The 21,620-nt window shown below is 43.1% G+C and overlaps 1 protein-coding gene across 7 annotated transcripts in view; it reads left to right on the top strand.

Annotated features, from left to right (window-relative positions):
- The window catches only part of LOC137094689 (B-cell receptor CD22-like), a 51,125-nt gene that overhangs the window by 27,319 nt on the left and 2,186 nt on the right, over positions 1-21,620 (top strand). For all 7 annotated transcript variants that reach the window (XM_067460714.1, XM_067460715.1, XM_067460710.1 and 4 more), the window contains 5 exons: positions 342-635; positions 6,081-6,353; positions 14,926-15,216; positions 16,456-16,555; positions 20,130-20,331. In XM_067460714.1, the coding sequence (XP_067316815.1) occupies positions 342-635; positions 6,081-6,353; positions 14,926-15,216; positions 16,456-16,555; positions 20,130-20,331 (1,160 nt within the window). The remainder of the gene's footprint in view (positions 1-341; positions 636-6,080; positions 6,354-14,925; positions 15,217-16,455; positions 16,556-20,129; positions 20,332-21,620) is intronic.

Here is a 21,620-nt window from a genome sequence, read left to right as displayed (position 1 = left end):
AGCACCTAAAGATTCCTGGGGAGACCATATTGATCAAATCTGTGAATAATGAAATCTGCAAAAGTCAAAACCTGTGAATGTGGAGAACCAATTCTACTTCCATTTAACACACACATGGCCTGCTTTTCAAAGTATGTTATTTTGGGGGGAATTTTGGTGATATTTTTCCCTTAAAAGCCCTCCTAAGTACATAGCCTTGTTCCTCCTTCCAAGGAGAATTCCTGTACTTGTAATCGTTTCATGTCAGGCATAAATACAACAGGATGGTTTTCCTACTCAACTGTGTCTCCAAGACATCCACCGATCTGCTCTTATTAACTCTTCTTTCCCTTATTTTGCAGATACTCCAAGCCCACTGGAGTTGAGTGACCCAGGCTTGCTGACAGAAGGGGACCGCACTATGGTTACCTGCTCTACCCTGCACACCTGTCCCTTAACTCCGCCTACCCTTACTTGGAGTCTTGATGGATCCAAGGCTGTTATAGTCCAGGAGCGCTTGGCAGGAGGATCCTGGAGAACAGAATCAAGATTTAGCTACACCCCTTCCCACAAAGACCATGGCAAATATCTACAATGCACAGCCACCTTTCCAAATCAGCAACAGTCTCGCAATGGGATCTACTTGGAGGTTAAATGTGAGTGTCTTTCCATGGTACACCCAGATTATGGGTAGAAAAAAGATTCAGCACAGTATATGCCCTCTTCAAGTATAGGTGCAAAAGGTGGCACGCATTGAAATGTTTAAAAATGCATTCTTCTAGGATCAGTTCGTTGTTATTGTGTGCTTTCAACATATACACACTCTAAGGCAAACCTAACACTATGGCTGGATCTACACCGTCATATAATGCAGTTTGGTACTGCATATATATCTAGCGTAGACCCATATAATGTGGTTTAATGGCAGCATAGATTCAGCCTGTGTTTTCTTGGCAAAATGCATTTTGAGTGGGTTTTCCATTGCCTTCCACTAAAGATTAGAGTACATATATTTCCCAGAGTCACCCTGGCTTGTTTAGCCAAGCAAGGAGTCAAACCTGGTCTTCCAGAGTCCTAGTCCAACACTTAACAATAGGCATGTGCAAAAAATTGGAAGTGTCGGAAATTGTAAGAAAAACGGAAGTTGTGTAAGTCGGAAGCCATATCCGAAGCGTTTGCATGGCCCACACCAAATATTTTACAATCGAAACTTACCCCATACTTTTTCATTTTAGTTTTGTAAATCTCAGAAGTCTCTCAAAGTCAGTTTCATATTTAGTGCAAGGAAGTAAGGCTATTAAGCCAAAAAGGCAGCCTACCTGCCTGCCTGGAATTAATTGATTTTTGGCATTAGAAGTCAAGAAAAGAGGGCAGTGCATTTTAGGAATAGCATAGAACTCTGGGAAATGTAGTTTGGGAAAGGGAGGACCCCTATGCTAAAGAATTCAAAATTCTGCCCTAAACTACATTTCCCAGTATGTATCAGCATCAGTAAACCTCAACTAGGAGACGAGATCAGTCTGTAGCCAGGCAGAGTTCCAATACATTTGTTAATATTCTACACTATGATTTATGTTCCTGGGTTATAAATGGCAGTTCCTAATTAGTTCTATCATAAAAACATGGCAAACGTTTATTACACTGTCTTTTCGCAAAGGACATCGTCCTATAGCACACTTTGCCTTGCTGAGTCTCCACCAATTTAGTGAGTTTCTGCCACAAAAGCAAAATTTCTGGAGTAGAACAACTACTTTCAAAGTAAAGACTACACAATTAAACAGGAAATAACACTTTGAAACTAGGAACACATTTATTATTATTATTATTATTATTATTATTATTAAAATGTTGTTTATAAACATTTTGAAAACTTGCCAAAAATCTGTGGATAAGTGAAAAATTCTGTAATTTGGTGATAAATGTGTTCTAAGAGTGATAAATGTGTTCTACCATTGTAGCAAGTTTCACCCCAATATCTTTGAATATAAGGGAGATATGAGCCCCTGAAGTTTCTCCAATTATAGTAATTTTGTGCATGTGCAATTACTGTAACGAAATAGTAACGAAATTTCGTTAGTATCATTATTACTGTATTACTGTAACGAAATAGTAACAAAATTTTGTTAGTATTGGTATAGTAATTACATTTTCACTAAGTATACTTTAGAAACACTTTAGAAATGAAGCACCAGCACCCTCAAGTTTTGTAATGATTTTTGAACCATTTTTTAGTGGATCGCACATCCCTATTTCTAGGGAAGTCATGCTATCCCTCTATTCTGCCTTGGTTAGGCCACATCTGGAATACTGTGTCTAATTCTGGGCACCACAATGGAAGAGAGATTTTGACAAGTTGGAATGTGTTTAGAGGAGGGTGACTAAAATGATCAAGGGTCTGGAGAACAAGCCTTATGAGGAGTGGCTTAAAGAGCTGAGCATTTTTATCCTGCAGAAGAGAAGGCTGAGAGGAGACATGATGTCCATGTATAAATATGTGAGGGGAAGTCACAGGGAGGAAGGAGCAGGCTTGTTTTCTGTTTACCTGGAGACTAGGACATTGAACAATGGCTTCAAACTAGCTGAAAGGAGATTCCACCTGAAAATTAGGAAGAACTTCCTAACTGTAAGAGCTGTTCAGTAATGGAAATCTCTGCCCCAAAGTGTGGTGGCGGCTCCTTCTATGGAGGCTTTTAAACAGAGGCTGAATGGCCATCTGTTGGGGGTGCTTTGAATGCAGTTGTCCTGCTTCTTAGCAGGGGGTTGGACTGGATGACCCATGAGGTCTCTTTCAACTCTATGATTCTACGATTCTAAGCCGAAGAGCCGGAGTTGTCCGTAGACACCTGCAAGGTCATGTGGCCTGCATGACTGCAAGGAGTGCCATTACCTTCCCACCGGGGCATGCTTGTAGCCCATGCAACTGAAGCCATGTGATCATTATAATTGTATAATAATGACAGCTGTTAGCAGAGCATTTCCACATTAGAAGATTCATAAAGTGAATTAGCATAGGTATGTTGATACAAATATATAACTGAAGATTGTGTTTCTGCTGAAAAAAATGGGGAAAAATGATAGACAATGATTTTGGTGTCACCTCGTGGTGTCACTCGGTAGAGTCTGCACCCCTCAAGAGATACCACTGCAAAGTCTGCACCCCTCAAAAGATGCCACTGCAAGAGGCAAAGTTTGGAAAGGCAAAGGTAAAGGTTTTCCCCTGACAATAAGTCCAGTTGTGTCTGATCCTGGGGGTTGGTGCTCATCTCCATTTCTACGTCGAAGAACCGGCATTGTTCGTAGACACATCCAAGGTCATGTGGCCGGCATGACTGCATGGAGCACTGTTACCTTCCCACCGGAGCAGTACCTATTGATCTACTCACATTTACATGTTTTCAAACTGCTAGGTTGGCAGAAGCTGGGGCTGACAGCGGAAGCTCACGCCGCTCCCCGGATTCGAACCTGCAGCCTTTCGGTCAACAAGCTCAGCGGTTTAACCCACTGTGCCACCCTTAGATATTCTAAAAGATATACTAAGAACATTCTTTTTCTTCTGAAATCGAAGCTTCAAAAAATGAGGTGCACCTCACATGTGATGGTGGCATAGGTCTGGTGAAATGCAGTCTGTAGGGAAGTAGCTATGCTTCAGAAAGCTTGAGTTAAGCATTAATGTGTCTGCCCAGATACCCGAGGAAAAGGCTAGTCCTGTGTTCATAGGTTAATTCAGATATGTCTAAAAGATGTTACTCTGCCATTTCTTCTTTCTGCTCCATAAGCAGGCAGTTTCGCCTGAAAGAAAATCTGGGAGAATGTGAGTTCACAGAAAGAGAATTGCTTAGGACTCTGGGCCCTGGGGCAAGAAGCATCGCACTTATAACACCATCCTGTTTTGCTGGGTTATACTGTTTGAAAATGACTACAGCTGAACTCACAGTGATAGCGGATTGTTGATTCTATATATTACACCTTTCTCTTTCTAATAGCGTGATTAGCAGATTTGTTTTTCCCATTCATACTAATGTCATTATCATTTCCCCATTTGCCTACCTTGTACTTTGTGATTGGTACAGCGGTTAAACCTCTTAGCTGCAGAACTTGCTGACCAGAAGGTTGGGGGTTCGAATCCGCAGGACAGGGTGAGCTCCCATTGAAAGCCCCAGCTTCTGCCAACCTAGCAGTTCAAAAACATGGAAATGTTTTTGATCAATAGGTACCACTTTGGCGGGAAGGTAACAGTGCTCCATGCAGTCATGCCTGCCACATGACCTTGGAGGCGTCTGTGGACAACACCGACTCTTCGGCTTAGAAATGGAGATGAGCACCAACATCCAGAATCGGACTCAACTAGACTTAATGTCAAGGAGAAACCTTTACTTTATAGAGAGGGGTAAGGGGGAGAGTGCTAGCTGTAATAATGTTAATATAGTACAACATCATTATAGAACATCAGTATGGCATACTCATCACTGTCATTGCAAGAGGTAGCACACAAGGGAAACAGATCCCATCATTCATTGTTGTTGTCTTTCTCCTGTGAAACAGAAAAGTGCTTAGCAGTTGTTTCAAACTTCCTTTTCAAAACTGCTTCACATACATTCATATACATTCATATATACCATTGTTATTTCCCAACATCATTACAGTACACACATCACTGCTCAGATCTTAAGTTGTGAGAGGTGACAAAGGAAGACAAACGGATCACATCATTCCCCAACATTTTTGATGTCTTTCTCCTGTAAGAAATGGGAGTGCTTGTCATGCTAGTCATTGTTTCAAGAAGTTATTGTAGTCACTAAACTGTAATAATGCTATTTTGGCATAATGTCATAGTATGATTGATTATAGACACTTTTAAAGTAATGTTATAGTGGCAACACCGTGATGTTTGGAAGCACAGAGAAGCAGTGGAGAAATCATCAGAAAACGCCTGGTATAGTAAATCATGGCTTTAAATCCTACAGACTTCCACATGGTGAATCTGCTCCAGGTTTACGTCTGAACTTTGAAGGAGCTAGTTGAAACAGACTTAGTGCCCCACCGACATGAGCCAGGCTTTAGCACAGCTGGTAAATCACCAGCAATGATAAGATCTACCAACCAAAAGGTTGCCAGTTCAAAGCCCAGGGTCAGCATGAGCTCCCAACTGTCAGCCCAGCTTACTATTTACCTAAACAATTTGAAAACAGCTTGAGCTTTAAGTAGAGAAATTAGGTACCACTAAAACAAGCAGGGGAGGTATTTTATGACACCATAAAGAAAAAGATCAGAAAATGCCCAGCAACTAAAAGGAAGGAGGAAGTCCTGATGGCTCTTTGTCACAGAGGATAGAGTGACAGCACCCACCCCCCTGTGACTAAATTTAAGCACAACCTCCAAGGCACCAAAAACGTCGGCACATCATACCTCCTTTCTGTTCTGTCTGTTTCTGTCCTGTCTATTCAAAACGGCATTGAATGTTTGCTGTGTATGTGTACTGTGATCCACCCTGAGTTCCCTTGGGGAGATAGGACAGAATATAAATAAAGTGTTGTTATTGTTACTGTTGTTGTTGTTGTTGTTGTTGTTGGAGACACAAGCTTTCACTGTATTCAAACCCAGGAGTGAGTCTCCCTAGGGGTGAGAAAAGTGGTATAAAAATACAGTAAATAATAAATAAATAAATAACAGCGAAAAACATGTGACCTTTCATAATTTGTTGGCCTTCAACATCCATCATTCCTAAACTGTCTGGGGTGATGATTTCCAAACTGACAGATTCAGAAGGGAAGGACATTGAAGTCAAACACCAACTTTTGACGGGCAGAAGCAAAAACAAACTAGAAGTGTGGACTTCATTATAAAATTAATTAATTCCATTTGTATCCTACAACTTTCCAAATGAACTCAAGAAAGTTGATCGAGTTTATTATCCTTGCAGGCAAAGTCAAAGATGGGCTCAATAGGTTTAATGGCTCACTGATTCCTTCCTCTCTCGGTTGAAAAAAGTCAACTGAACAGCACCAGTTTGTGTGTATATGTCTATGTTTATATACTGTATATATTCCAAGTTCCAGGTCAACACTCTAACCACTCTTTATACCTCTGATTGTTTTTTCCAGATACTCCCAAAAATGCTGTTGTCTCCGTAGTGGGCAACCCGATCCTGAAAGAAGGGGACACTGTCACCCTGCGGTGTAGCAGCCAAAGTAATCCGCCTGCGGTCAGTTACCGCTGGTTCAGTGGGCCACGCAAAGCACCACTACGGGCGGCAGGTGTGGGAGCAGAGGTGAAGGTGGCAGATATACGGAGGGACTCTGGCCCTTACCACTGTGTTGCAGAGAATGATGTGGGAATGGGAGAGGACTCACCACCCACCTACCTCAGCGTGGAGTGTAAGGAAACTCTTCCATTGGATTGGTTTGTTGATTGCTTTGTTGAAGGCAGGAGTGTGGAAAGTGTAACCTGTGGGCTACATACCGTATATACTCGAGTACAAGTCAGGTTTTTCAGCCCTTTTTTATGGGTGAAAACCACCCCCTTGGCTTATACTTGAGTCAAAGTAATTTAACTCGTTATTTATTATTTTACTCTATTATTATTATTATCATTATTATTATTATTATCATCATCATCATGACATTTACATTATTTTACTCCATTATTATTTTTATTACATTTATTATTTTGCTACATTTATTATTGTTATTATTACATTTATTATTTTACTCTTATTATTATTATATTTATTATTTTACTCTAATTATTATTATTATTTCATTCATTATTTTACTCTATTATTTTTGTTATTATTACATTTATTATTTTACTCTATTATTATCTGTCACACAACAAAATGAGTCCACAGCAAACACTCTGCTGGCTGTTGTATTGGATCACACGTCGGACACTTCCCAAGCATCTAGGACTGTGTGATGTATCGGCGAATAATGCGCGCAGATTCCAGTAAGGTGGCCTTCTGTAGCTGGCCGATGGTAATTTTGTCAGCGCCAATTGTGTTTAAGTGCAGACCAAGGTCTTTAGGCACTGCACCCAGTGTGCCGATCACCACTGGGACCACCTTGACTGGCATGTGCCAGAGTCTTTGCAGTTCGGTCTTTAAATCCTCATATCGTGTCATCATTTCCATCTGTTTCTCTTCTATCCTGCTGTCACCTGGGATTGCAACATCGACAATCCATACTTTGTTTTTTAACACGATCGCAAGTTCAGGAGTATTGTGCTCCAAAACTCTGTCTGTCTGAATCCGGAGGTCCCAGAGTAGGTTGACGTGTTCATTCTCTGTAACTTTTTCCGGCTTGTGATCCCACCAGTTCTTTGTCGCAGGCAGATGGTTTTTGTAGCACAAGTTCCAATGAATCATCTGAGCAACGTTGTTATGCCTCTGCTTGTAGTCTGTCTGCGCGATCTTCTTGCAGCAGCTAAGAATTATTATTATCATTATTATTATTATATTTACATTATTTTACTCTATTATTATTTTATTACATTTATTATTTTGCTTCATTTATTATTGTTATTATTACATTTATTATTTTATTCAAATTATTATATTTATTATTTTACTCTATTTATTATTATTGTTATTTCATTCATTATTTTACTCTATTTATTATTGTTATTATATTTATTATTTTACTCTATTATTATTGGAATGACACGTAAGCACATTTACAATGAAGAAGGTTAGAACAATGATTTAAACAGAGTTGGGCAGTGTTATCTTAAATTACAGTGTTATGTAAATATTCAAAAACATCTAACTTACTGACGCCTCAATTAATGTAATTTTATTAGTATCAATTTTAATTTGAAATTTACCAGTAACTGCTGTATTTCCCACTCTTGACTTATACTCAAATCAACACATTTTCCCAGTTTTTTATGGTCCAATTAAGTTCTTGGCTTATGTTCAGGTTGGCTTATACTCAAGTAAATATGGTATGTGTCAGCTCACGACGGCTAGGCTCAATGAAGACAGGAGACTTGCATCATGTCAATCAAAGAACTTTACTATCAGATACTGCAACACAGAAAAGCCGGAATTGCTGGATGGCTGCAGGCCACCTCTTATATACCCTCCTACACATTTGAAACATACATTCCCGCCAACCACCAAACTCCCGCCAAAGCTTCCCGCCACCAAGCAAACCGCTGTACTCCAAGGCCACCACCTGCAGGGTCGTTATCAGCTAGGATTGTCAGGAGTCTAGTTTTCGGCGCCGAAATCAGGGCTACGGAAACTGGATCCTGACATGACTTCCTCCTCCTCTTCTTCCTCCTGAAAGGGAAACGGAACATATATCTAATCGTTTTCCGGGTCGAGGGGCCCCAAGTATTTTTTTAATAGTCCGCAGTGAAATACCGGGTGTATTTTTCCCAAATCCTTCGGTAGCTTCAGTCTATATGTGACCTCGTTTATTTGGTTAATGATTCTGAATGGGCCTATATATCGTGGCGTGAGTTTCTTCGATGGTGTGTTAAGTTTGATGTTTTTTGTGGACAGCCATACCAATCCTCCTTCTTCTAGCTTGTCTCCCTCCCTCCTTTTGCGATCTGCGAACAGCTTATGTTGTTTTTGTGCTTCTCGCAATGCTTTCACCACCTTTTCCCAGTTATCTCTCATTTGCTGGGCCCAACCCTCCCCTCTTTCTTGTTCTCCCTCCGGCCATTCTGGGAGTCTAGGAAGGGGGGCTACTTCTTGGCCATAAATTATTTTGAAAGGTGACTCCTGGGTTGTGGAATGTGGGGCTGAATTGTATGCTAGCTCTGCGAAGGGGAGGATATCTACCCAGTTGGTTTGCTGTTGGTTTACGTATGTTCTGAGGAATGTCCCGAGAGTTTGTTGAGTGCGTTCTACCCCCCCCCCCCCCGTTCGTCATGGGATGGAAAGCCGAGCTCAATGTCCTCTCAGCTCCTAGCAACCTCATGAACTCTTTCCAAAATCTCGCAGTAAATTGGACTCCCCTGTCACTAATGACTTGATCCGGACATCCATGTAACTTGTAAATGTGTTTAACAAACAATTCCGCTAGTTTTTCTGCGGAAGGAAGTTTTGGGAGTGCAATAAAATGTACATTTTTTGAGAATAGGTCTAGGACGGTCCAAATGTAACGTTGCCCCTTACTTGGTGGAAGTTCCCCAACAAAATCAAACGCAATCGAACTCCACGGCCTCGTAGGCTCGGTTACTTTTTGCAAAAGGCCTATGGGTTTCTGTGTGGGGGCTTTGCTCTTAGCGCACGTTTCGCAGCGTGAGACATATGATTTAGTGTTACTTCTCATTCCTGGCCACCAACATTGCCTTGCCAGCAATTTTGTTGTTTTGGTGACCCCAAAATGGCCTGCACTTTTATTATCATGACATCTCTTCAACATTTCCCCCCTCAAAGATTCCGGAATGTACAGTTTTCTATTCACAAACACCAGTCCGCCCTTCCATTCCACCTTTTTCTCATTATCTTTTAACCATTCGTCCTTTCTATAGGCCTGTTTCAATTCTTCTTCCCAACTCTCTCCCCCTCTACCTTCTACTCCCACTATCTCTCGATTGCGCTCGGCTTGGGCTCTAGTTACTACGGCCATGTTCCCCCTTTGGACTGATATGAGGCTCTCAGCGGCTCGCTCTCTTCCTCCCTCTTGTCGGGGCATACGTGACAGCGTGTCTGCGAGGACATTCTTTTTTCCTTGATGAAATTTTAATTCAAATTGGAAACGTGAGAAGTATTGAGCCCATCTGATTTGTTTGGCTGACAATTTACGGGGAGATGTAAGATACTGGAGGTTTCTGTGATCAGTCCAAACTTCAAATGGGGCGCCGCTCCCTTCTAGCAAGTGTCTCCAACACTCTAATGCTTTCATGATGGCCAGTGCTTCTTTCTCCCAGATAGGCCAATTTCGTTCTGTTTCGGTAAACTTTTTGGATAGGAACCCACAAGGTCTTAAGGCTCCTTCAGAGTCTCTTTGCATGAGCGCTGCCCCGTATGCCCAATCTGAGGCGTCGCAATGGAGTATGAATTGTTTGGCCATATCTGGGTGGGTTAAAAGTGGTTCCTCAGTGAATCGCTGCTTAAGTTGGTCGAATGCTTTTTGACATTCGTCTGACCACACTAATTTTGCCCCCGGGGATCGTGTCTTGGCTGTTTCCCCCTTCCCTTTTGTTTTGAGTAGTTCTGTAAGGGGTAATGTCAGCTGGGCAAAATCTTTTATGAATGACCTATAGAAATTTGCGAATCCTAGGAATGACTGCAACTGTTTTCGTGTGGCAGGTGGCTCCCAGACCCTCACATCCTCTACTTTCGTAGGGTCCATTGCAATACCTTTGTGGGATATTCTGTATCCCAAGAAATCAATCTGCCTCTTATTAAATTCGCATTTGGCTAGTTTGGCGAACAATTTTGCCTCCCTTAGCCTTTGTAATACATCTCTCACCAACTGACAATGTTCTGATTCATTCTTACTAAAAATTATTACGTCATCGATATAACAAAACACACCCCGGTACAACAAGGGGTGTAGCACCTCATTTATCATCTGCATGAATGCCCCTCCCCCGCCTTTTAGCCCGTAGGGACACACGGAAAATTGAAATAATCCCATTGCGGAAGAAAAAGCCGTCTTCCATTTGTCCTCTGGCTTGATTCTGATTTTGTGGTAAGCCTCCACCAAGTCCAGTTTTGTAAATATCCTCCCTTCCGACAGTCTGGATAGTAGGTCTTTGGTTAATGGTAAAGGGTAACAAGTTGTAGTGCTCACCGCATTCAAACCTCTATAATCTACACACAAGCGCAATGACCCATCCTTCTTCCGTCTAAATAGTACGGGGGCTCCGAGAGGGGAGTCCGAAGGTTCAATGAACCCCCGTGCTAGATTCTTGTCTATGTATTGTTTCAGTTCCTCCATTTCCCTGGCCGACATTGGGTATATTTTTGCTTTTGGAAGCGTTGCACCTTTATTAATCTCAATTTTAACCTCAACCCTTCTTTTAGGGGGTAGTTTGTCGGCCTCTTTTTCATCAAAGACATCAGCAAAGTCTCTATATTGTGGTGGAATGTTCTGTACCCACTCTTCTGGTGTGTTTTCCTCATATCTGCCACCCATCTTTGGTTGTGAGAAGCTTATGCTCCTCTCCTCCCAATTTACTTGGGGGTTTGCTCCTTGTAGCCATGGCATTCCCAAGATTACATGGTAGGTTGCTAATGGGGCCACCACAAATGCCACTTCGCCTTCCCAGTCGCCTACTTTGCACTTCACTCCTCCGACCTCATATTTAGCTGGGGCTCCGGAAGCCACCGACCCATCTAATTGGGTAAATGCTATGGGGGTTTGCAAAGCTATGGTCTTACATTTTAGCTCTTCAGCTAGTTCAGGGGTCATGATATTTCTAGAACATCCACAGTCTATGAAAGCTTTGCAACCGGCCCATTTATCTAACCCCTCTAGTCTTATGGGGAAAATGAGCATTCCATTGCTTTGACTCACCAAAGTTCCCTTAAGACTCTCAGGCAGGGAGCATTCCTCTGCTTTCCTCCCGGCCACTGGTTTTGGTATCGGCCGTGAGAGATCCCCTCCCTTCCGCTGCCAGCATGCCGAGGCTCGGTGGCCAAAACGGCCGCAGACATAACATCCGGTTTGTCGGCTTTTCTCTCTGCTCGCTGGCTCCTTCTTTGGCGGCTCTCCAGATGGCTTCCTGTCCTCTCTCCTCTGCGGTCTGGATGTTATGGTAGTTCCTCGGTGTCGCTCAATTTGGCTCAACGTTGTCTCCACTCGTCCGGCTAGTTGGATCCAGCCCTGGATCGTCCCTGGATCGTCGCGATGCAGAGCCCATGTCAGCAGCTCTTTCCTCAGACCTTCCTTGAAGATCTCCACTTTAGTCTGGGCAGACCAATCTGGGACCCGTTCAGCCAGCATCTGGAATTCCTCAGCGAATTCCGATACGCTCCTCTGCCCTTGTGTAATCGTTCTCAGCTTGTCTCTTGCTTTGATGCGTTCAAGGGGGTCTCGGAAGCGTGCCTCTAGTGCAGCCAGGAATGCTCTCACCGACCCTAGGCATGGATCGTGTCGAGCGTGCAGTTGCACGTACCAGCTTGCTGCGCCTCCCCTCAATGCTGCTCCTACAATTCTCACTCGGCTGGCCTCCGACCTGAAGGTATGTGCATTATCTTCCAAATACCCTCTTACCAGTGTCAGGAAGAAGTCAAGGTCTTCAGGCTTCCCTCCGAATTCGGCACGTAGATCCTCCCTTCTCTGTTGTAAAGGCTGGAACTGCATTCCTTGTGTGCCTGCTTGCATCATTCCTACTGGGGGTGCGGGCTGCCCGAATGGTGCCTCTATTCGCCCTGCTCCGCGTCCTGCTCCGGTTCTCATGGGAAGGGGTTGCGGGGTTGTCGTCACTCCCCGGGACGGACCGTCTCCCCCTTCATTCGGTGCCGCTTGGGTCTTGCGTCTCGCTCCCAGGATCTGGCTGCTCCCTGTACTGGCATCCCACGGGGATTCCGTGCGGGGTGGTTGTTCCTCCAGCAGAGGGGCCAGGCGCTCCATTAGTCGGGACATCACGGATAGCGTGGTTTCCATGGCAGCTACTCTCTCTTCTAGGTATCCCTGCTTCTGGGGAGAGTTAAAGTCCATGTCGCTGCTGCCTCCCCCTGCGGTCTCCCTCACTCGCCTTTGGGTGACTCCGTTAGGGTTAGCGAACGCTGTTGATGAAGCGAGTGCAGTCACTCTTTCGAGTTCTGCTTCAGCCTCACCCAGAAGCGATGTTGGTTTTCCTCCCATCGCCCCGAGGACGGTGTCTTCTTCCTCCTCTGCAGGGGATTCGTTCCCTTCGTCCATCATATCACCTCACTGCGGTTGCAGGATGGTGCCAGGAATTCCGGCTTAATGTCAGCTCACGACGGCTAGGCTCAATGAAGACAGGAGACTTGCATCATGTCAATCAAAGAACTTTACTATCAGATACTGCAACACAGAAAAGCCGGAATTGCTGGATGGCTGCAGGCCACCTCTTATATACCCTCCTACACATTTGAAACATACATTCCCGCCAACCACCAAACTCCCGCCAAAGCTTCCCGCCACCAAGCAAACCGCTGTACTCCAAGGCCACCACCTGCAGGGTCGTTATCAGCTAGGATTGTCAGGAGTCTAGTTTTCGGCGCCGAAATCAGGGCTACGGAAACTGGATCCTGACAGTATGTGGAGAAGCTTTCCAACTGGGGCCTTTCATTCCCAGCTGATGGATCCAGGATGTAATAGGGCTTGTGGCTTATTTATTTATTTTGCACATTTCTATACCACCCCTCTCAGCCTTCCGGTGACTTGAGGCAGTTTACAAGACAAGAATTCAATGCCACCAAGGACACAATTACAATATACAATATAAAAACATAAGAAATAATAAAATCAAACATTAAAATGAAACATACTTTAATTGATATTCATTAAAACAATGTCCAGTTCCGCCATATAGTTATTCCGTTATTATATCAGTTACTCCGTATTTTCAAATGCCCGCTCAAAAAGCCATGTCTTAAGATTCTTTCGGATGGATAGGAGCGAGGAAGCCGATCTAATCTCCCTAGGAAAGGCGTTCCATAGCTGAGGGGCCACCACTGAGAAGGCCCTGTCTCTCGTTCCCGCCAACTAGGCATGTGCTATTACATTTATTATTTTAATCTCTTTATTATTATTCTAAATGGTTCTAAATGGTTCTAAAGTACTTATAAAACTAAAGTTCTGGTGGTGAAAACTAGGGGGCGCTGGTGCTTTGCTTCTACAGTGTTGCTAAGTTCTGGTGGTGAAACTTTCAGAACTCTAACACAACTTTCAAAATTTCATTATAAATTGCAGTTCATAATAGGTTCTGTCATAAAAAATCACCAATGATGAAATAATAATGAAATTTTGAAAGTTTTGTTAGAGTTCTGAAATTTTCACCACCAGAACTTTAGCAACACTGTAGAACCAAAGCACCAGCGCCCCCTAGACTTCACAACCAGAACTGTAGTTTTTAATAATAATAATAATAATAATAATAATAATAATCTTTATTTATACCCCGCCACCATCTCTCCAATGGGGACTCGGAACGGCTTACATGAGGCCAAGCCTAAACAGAAAAATTCAATAAAATAAAACCAAAAATGCAAACAATAAACAACAAAGAACACAATTATATAAAACATATGAACACATAGCAATATAAAATTACAATAGGCACAATAACAATGTCAATGGGCGGGCTACATGTAATGATTAAAAGAGAGACTGATTAAAAATAATTGAAACTCAGGCGAGATAAGAGAGAGACAGGTTATTTGCGGAAGAGGACTCATTATAGTGGGGGTTGTGGAATCAGGCTTTCCCACAAAGGGGAGGGGGGACATATACTCCAATGACAAAACATTGAAGCTAAGCAATAGTGTGAGAATGTAAACCTACTCATCAAAAGCGCAGCGGAAGAGCCAGGTTTTAAGGTCCTTTTTAAAGGTTTCTAAGGTAGGGGCTTTCCTAATTTTTCCTGGTAGTGAGTTCCAAAGTAGGGGGGGGGCACAGAGGAAAAAGCTCTCTCCCTTGTACTTACTAGATGAGATTGTGAAATTGGCAGGGGCGAAAGAAGGGCCTCCCCAGAAGAATGGAGGGCCCAAGTTGGTTCATGGAGGGAGATACGGTCACGAAGGTGGGCGGGTCCCAAACCGTTTAGGGCTTTATAGGTAATAACCTGCACCTTGAATTGGGACCGGAAAATAAACGGCAGCCAGTGGAGCTCCTTAAACAGTGGGGTTGACCACTTGTAAGTACTTTAGAACCATTTAGAACCATGGATTGCACATGCCTACTGAACACGTTTGAAAAGACCATATTGAAAAAGTTTAGTTTATATAGAACAACAAATACTTTATGATATACTCATACTGCACGCTTAAGAATATCTCTGGTCGCACTGCAGATAAGCCTGTCATCCTGCCACAAGGAAATTGCACTGTCTCAAGGACTGGAGAGACTGCCACCTGTTACTGTGTGGCAGAGGGAAACCCCTTACCTGGCATCGAGTGGCGTCTCTTCAACCGTACTGTTCCCGGGGAATTCAACAGCTCGGATCTACAGGCCGCCTCAGCCTCTTGGGGAGAAGCCGTCATTGGGATGTTACGTGGCTCTGCCTCCACACTGGTCAATGTCTCCTGCACAGCTACCAACAAACATGGGCCCAGCTACCTCACCCTTCCAACCGTCCAGGCAGGTAAGCGATGGCAGAGAAAGCAAGGTGAACCTGTGCTCTATGACACTTTCTAGCAGGTGAGGCATTTTTAAAGGACAGGTCGAGCATCCCTTATCCAAAAAGGATGCTCAACCTAGGGCCAGAAGTTTTGGATTTTTTAAATTTTGGAATATGTAAATATATATAATGATATCTCTTGGGGATGGGACCCAAGTGGAATGCCATGAACCATTAATACAGTTCTTCATGTTGTGGTGACCCCCTACCAAAATTATTTTGGTTGCTACTTCATAACTGTAATTTTGCTACTGTTAAGGGCGCTCCATGCAGTCATGTCGGCCACATGACCTTGGAGGTGTCTACAGACAACGCCGGCTCTTCGGCTTAGAAATGGAGATGAGCAACAACCCCCAGAGTCAGACACGACTAGACTTAATGTCAGGAGAAAACCTGTAAATATCTGATATGCAGGATATATTTTCATTTACTGGACCAAATTTGGCACAAATACTCGATACACCCAAATTGGGGGGCGGTGGGTATTGCTTTTGTGATTTTGGAGTTGTAGTTGCTGGGATTTATAGTTCACCTACAATCAAAGAGCATTCTAAACTCCACCAACGATAGAATTGAACCAAGCTTGGCACACAGAACTCCGGTGACCAACAGAAAATACTGGAAGGGTTTGGTGGGCATTGACCTTGAGTTTTGGAGTTGTAGTTCCCCTACATCCAGAGAGCACTGTGGACTCAAACAATGATGGATCTGGACCAAACTTGGCATGGATACTCAATATGCCCAGATGTGAACACTGGTGGAGTTTGGGGAAAATAGACCTTGACATTTGGGAGTTGTAGTTGCCAGGATTTATAGTTTACCTCAATCAAAGAGCATTCTGAAACCCACCAACGACAGAATTGAGCCAAACTTCCCGCACAGAACGACATTACCCAGAATCTCCCCACCTACATGGACCAAACTGTGTTTATGTCTTTTTCCTAACCCAGAGCTTTGCCATCTTTTTAATTTCCCACAATTTCCGATACCATGCTGTTATAATCCCACTTTCGCATAACGGTATTGTTCTCCAGGCATTAATGCATTGAAGGGTCATTGAAATTGTGTTTTTCTTTTGTTTGACGGTTGCATTTCTGCCTGTGCACTAGCTGTCCAAAACACACAATGTCCAATTTTTTGTGTGTATTTGTCATCCTTAGAAACCACTGCAGCAAGGTTTGCTTTTCTCTTTTTCTTCCCTAGTGGACATGAACTTTCTTCTCATGATATCAGGAGGTGCTGTTGGGGGCCTCCTCTTCCTTACCTTGATGGGGATTGTGGTCTACAAGATGGTGACCAGCAGGTGAGAAGATGAGAAGATCAATTCCATGCAATCAATAGCAGTTTTATATAGACGCTGACTTTGAACTATGAGGGTTGAATGAAAAGTAATACCTCCACCTTCGTTACTTGGGTTTGGATGGGAATATTTTAATAAATCAAATGCAGAAATAATCTTTAGGATGTGCTCTTCAACTACCACTATTCATTTTTCCACATAATCTGAAGCCATCACAGAAGAAGTCGACACTGTTTCTGCAACCCATTGTGCACAGATCTTCCAATAGCCAAGCAAAGCAATAATGTGACCCACACATTCTTGTGAAATGCCAGTTAGGCTTGAAATTTCTCTCTGAGTGATATGACAATCATCCTGAATCAATTTGTCAACCTTTTGTTTGTGAAAATTGGTGGTTGCTGTCACAGGACATCCAACTTTTTGTTTGTCACGCAAGTCAGATGTTCCCACCTCAACATCTTTAAACTTACTCACCCAACGATGCAGAGTACTCACATCAACACAATCACCATAGCAGCTTGCATTCTCTGATGAATCTCCTTTGGGATAACACCTTCTGCGGTCAAGAATTCAATGACTGCACGTTGCTTAAGTCTCATTAACCGACTGTGTAGGGTTCCATACTTTGCACTTTAACAACACAACCATTCAATACTAAGGCTTCCCATCAAAATGGAACTGTAGAGGAGAGTCTACTGAACAAGCCAGTACCTGCCGCATACCAGTACCGCCATCTGTTGAGGAGTTACAAAGGTGGAGGCATTACTTTTCATTCAACCCTCGTACATTGCTAAACCCAAAACAAAATTAAAATCTATTTTTCATTCCCATCCCATTCCTCAAAAGACAACTCTTTGGGAAGCTTTGTTCACTATACCTTTTGATCTGCACCTGCCGGTATTAGCAGATGGGTGGACTGTTCAGATTAATCTCCTGTTATCCCACATTTTCAGCTGCTTTAAAAATGTCCCAAGGCCTGTCTCCATGGGCTGAATAGTATGCACTGATTGTGAACTAGCTCCTGGGTGTTTTTATGATATTCAGGGACTTCTGGTCCTTACCTGTGTTAATCTTGTTAAGGCCTATGTTAAGGAAAGTTGTAGGATGCTTTGGAGTATGGCCAAAATTTTGGAGCAACCCCACATTTTGGCCACATTGTGGACAGCATAACTGAGCCTGACACAAACCGGTCCATGGGCCACAGGAGCCACTGCCGACATCTCCTTTTACTTGCACTCATCAGTGTCAGAGAAAGAGATGGACTCTGTGCCTATGATTCCACCATAATAATAATAACACTTTACTTATATTCCTCCCTATCTCTCCAAAGGGACTCAGGGTGGATCACAGTACACATACACAGAAAAATTTCAATTCCATTTGGTCAGGCAAGGATAGAACAGACAGAAAGGAAGCGTGTTGTGTTGACGTCAGTGCCTTGGAAGGTTGTGCTTGAAATCCAGCCACAGGGGGGTGCTGTTGTTCCATCCTCTATGACAGTGGTTCTCATCCTGTGGGTCCCCAGGTGTTTTGGCCTACACCTTCCAGAAATCCCAGGCAGTTTACCAGCTGTTAGGATTTCTGGGACTTGAAGGCCAAAAACACCTGGGGATCCACTGGTTGAGAACCACTTCTCTATGACAAAGAGTCATCAGGACTTCCTCCTTCCTTTTTGGTCACTTACATTTTCTGGTCTTTTTCTTTTTTTTTTTTATGGTGTCATAAAATACATCCCCACTTGTTTTAGCAGTACCTAATTTCTCTAATTATAAGACAAGCTGTTTTCGAACTGCTTAGGCCAACAGTAAGCTGGGCTTGATAGTCAGCAGCTCATGTCAACCTGGGGCTTCGAACTAGTAACCTTTTGGTTGGTAGATGTTATAATTACTGGTGATTTTATCAGCTGTGCTAAACCCTGGTCATCTGCTAGACAGCTTCAGGTTTCTGCAAGTGATTGCATGTGCCTCGTTCTGACATCAGAAGAGATGCCTACATGACCTGGGAGAAGGAAAGGGCCAATTTCCCCTCCTTCTCTTTGGCTGTGCAGGCACCTTTGCTGAGGCCAGGTCCTCTCAGGTCCATCAAGGCTCAAATTATTTTAGCCTGGCTGAGCCGTATATATTATGCACCACTTGTATGGGTTAAGGGATGGAGTGAGGGGTCATTCTGGAAACCAGTCTAGAGCCTTTCTGCTCCAAACTGATCAAAGATTAAGGCTCCAGGATAGATGAGCCTTGGGGTTTTCTCTCATCCCACTTCCATCTTCATTCCAGATTACTTACATTACTGCAAAATGATGGCCCTTCCACACAGCCATATAACCCAGAATATCAGGGCAGAAAATCCCACATTATTTGCTTTGAACTAGAATATATGGCAGTGTGAACTCAGTTAATCCAGTTCAAAGCAGATAATCTGCCTTGATATTCTGGGTTATATGGCTGTGTGGAAGGGACCTGAGTTCAAAGTGCAAAAATAGTTCATGTTCCTTTCTCTCGACAGTATCTTGCCCTTTTCTATAGACTCAGATATATGCATAGAACTGCTGCCTCTCCTAGCTTGTCTGCTAGGAGACAAATATTAAAATATTTTGTCATCTTGACCACACTGACCATTTATGAGTACTTTGCAACAACCATATTTAAAAACTCTAAAATCAGAACAGTAAATAAAGAACAACACTCAAAAACAGGGGAATTCCAGACAAGAACCAATCAGGGCCACCTAACACCTCTCAACAAAAGGTTCCTGCAAGCAGAAAGCAGCCAAGCCTTCAAACTGCAAGGCTTTTCGATGCTAATCAAGGTGATCAATTGCAGTATTCTCACTTGCCTCAAGCAAACAAGAATTCTTTCTCCCACCCTGGACATTATTCCACAGATATATAAACCAAACTTGCCTAATTTCCAAAAGACCTCACAACCCAAAATATTTTTTTGTGTGTGTGTCAGGAGCAACTTGGGAAACAGCAAGTCACTTCTGATGTGAGATAATTGGCCGTCTGCAAGGACGTTGCCCAGGGGACGCCTCGATATTTTGATGTTTTACCATCCTTGTAGGAGGTGTCTCTCATGTCCCTGCTTGGGGACCTGGAGCTGACAGAGGGAGCTCATCCGTGCTCTCCTCAGATTCGAACCTATGACCTGTTGGTCTTCAGTCCTGCCGGCACAAGGGTTTAACCTATTGTGCCACCAGGGACTCCTAACCCCAAGGATGCCTGCCATAGATGTGGGCAAAGCGTCAGGAGAGAATGCTTCTGGAATATAGCCATACAGCCTGGAAAACTCACAGCAACCCAGATTAGAAGTCACTTTAGTTTAGCATCCTGTTTCTTTACTTTTTTTAAATGACCCACAGTGCTGCTAAGGGTCTCATTTTTGTCCACCATTGCATTACCAGGTCAGATGGCAGTGTTTTCGTTCACACATTGAAGAGCTTCTTTGGTCACTTTTTATGCAAGGGGTTGCTGTCAAAGTTGCTGGCTTTTCCTCTGAGCAATTGCCAATTTATTCTATGCATCCCATCACAATGGATCTAGCAGCACTATCTCCCCTTATTTTTATTTTGGTGTTTCTAGGAAAAATGAAGAAAAGCAAGAAGAAGAGGAGGAGGAGGAAGAAGATCCTGCACTATTTGTCACGGATGGAGCCCTGGAACAGAAGACACCTGTCAAAAAAGAGAAACCTGCCAAAAAAGAGAAACAATCCAAATCCAAGAAGGATGAGCAACTCAACATGTACAGTAAGACCCAAAAAGGAGGGAACACTGCTGGTGACAAGGTAAGGGGAAACTCTTAAGGTCTGTAGTTTCAGCAGGGTTGTTTACCCCAACTTATTTACAAGTGGTCTCGCTTGTTGATGTTTATTTATTCCACTTTTTCTGTCTGCAAGGAGACTCAAAGTGTTTAGGGTTGGTTTTAGCCAGTGCTGTAGCCCATGTATCTCCTCATGTACCACTCCAGACCATGATATTATGGCTAAAATACTAGAATATTTGATAAAATCTGCAATTATAAAAGTCCAGCAGCAATGGAAACAACATTTTATAATTTTTATTGTTTTTATTGCTTGTATGGTTTTTATATGTATTATGATCTGATTTATTTGCTTTTAACTGATTTATGAATGTATATATGGCATCTGATTGTTGCCGATTTGTACTCCGACCTGAGTTGCCTTCGGACTGAAATGGGCGGGATATAAGTGACGTAAATAAATAAATAAACAGTGCATGCTTGTAGCACATGCAACTGAAACCATGTGATTGACAACATCATTGTAATGGTATAATAATGACAGCTGTGAGCAAAACATTTCCACATTAGAAGATTCATAAAATAAATTAGCATAGGTAGGTTGATACAAACATATAACTGAAGTTTGTGTTTCTGCTGAAAAACTGGAAAAAAAATGATAGACAGTCATGTTGGGGTCATCGTCTCTTGTAGTATCACCCGGTAGAGCCTGCACCCCTCTAATGATGCCACGGAAAGAGCCAGAGCTTGGAAAAGTTATTGTTTTTTGTGTCAAACTCCCAGGATCCTCCATCCCAGGCTCCTCCATATTTGTGATAGTAAAAGGTAAAGGTTTTCCCTGACATTAAGTCGTGTCCAATGCTGGCGGTTGGTGCTCATCTCCATTTCTAAGCCGAAGAGCCAGCATTGTCTCCAAGGTCGTGTGGCCTGCATGACTACTTGGAGCGCAGTTACCATCCCGCAGAAGCGGTACCTATTGGTCTGCTCACATTTGCATGTTTTCGAACTGCTAGGTTGGCAGAAGCTGGGGCTAACAGCGGAAGCTCACACCACTCCCTGGATTCAAACCTGCAACCTTTCGATCACAAGTTCAGCAGCTCAGCGGTTTAACCTACCGCGCTACCAGTATCATAAATACTTATGATATTTTAAGCCAAATAATCTGACTTGTAAACTTTAGCATTCATATTGTGGCACCATTGTCATCATCATATATGCCCCTAAAATGCATATTATTTGCCTGGAAGCTGCACCAGCCAGAGTTCTGCTGGTGTGCATGATGCTGAAGGATGATGTGACCATCCTCCTCTTGCC

Source organism: Anolis sagrei, chromosome X (assembly GCF_037176765.1).
Source record: "Anolis sagrei isolate rAnoSag1 chromosome X, rAnoSag1.mat, whole genome shotgun sequence".
In the NCBI taxonomy this organism is placed as follows: domain Eukaryota; kingdom Metazoa; phylum Chordata; class Lepidosauria; order Squamata; family Dactyloidae; genus Anolis; species Anolis sagrei.
Note: the sequence above shows the minus strand (reverse complement) of the source record. Positions and strands in the feature narration are given on the sequence as shown.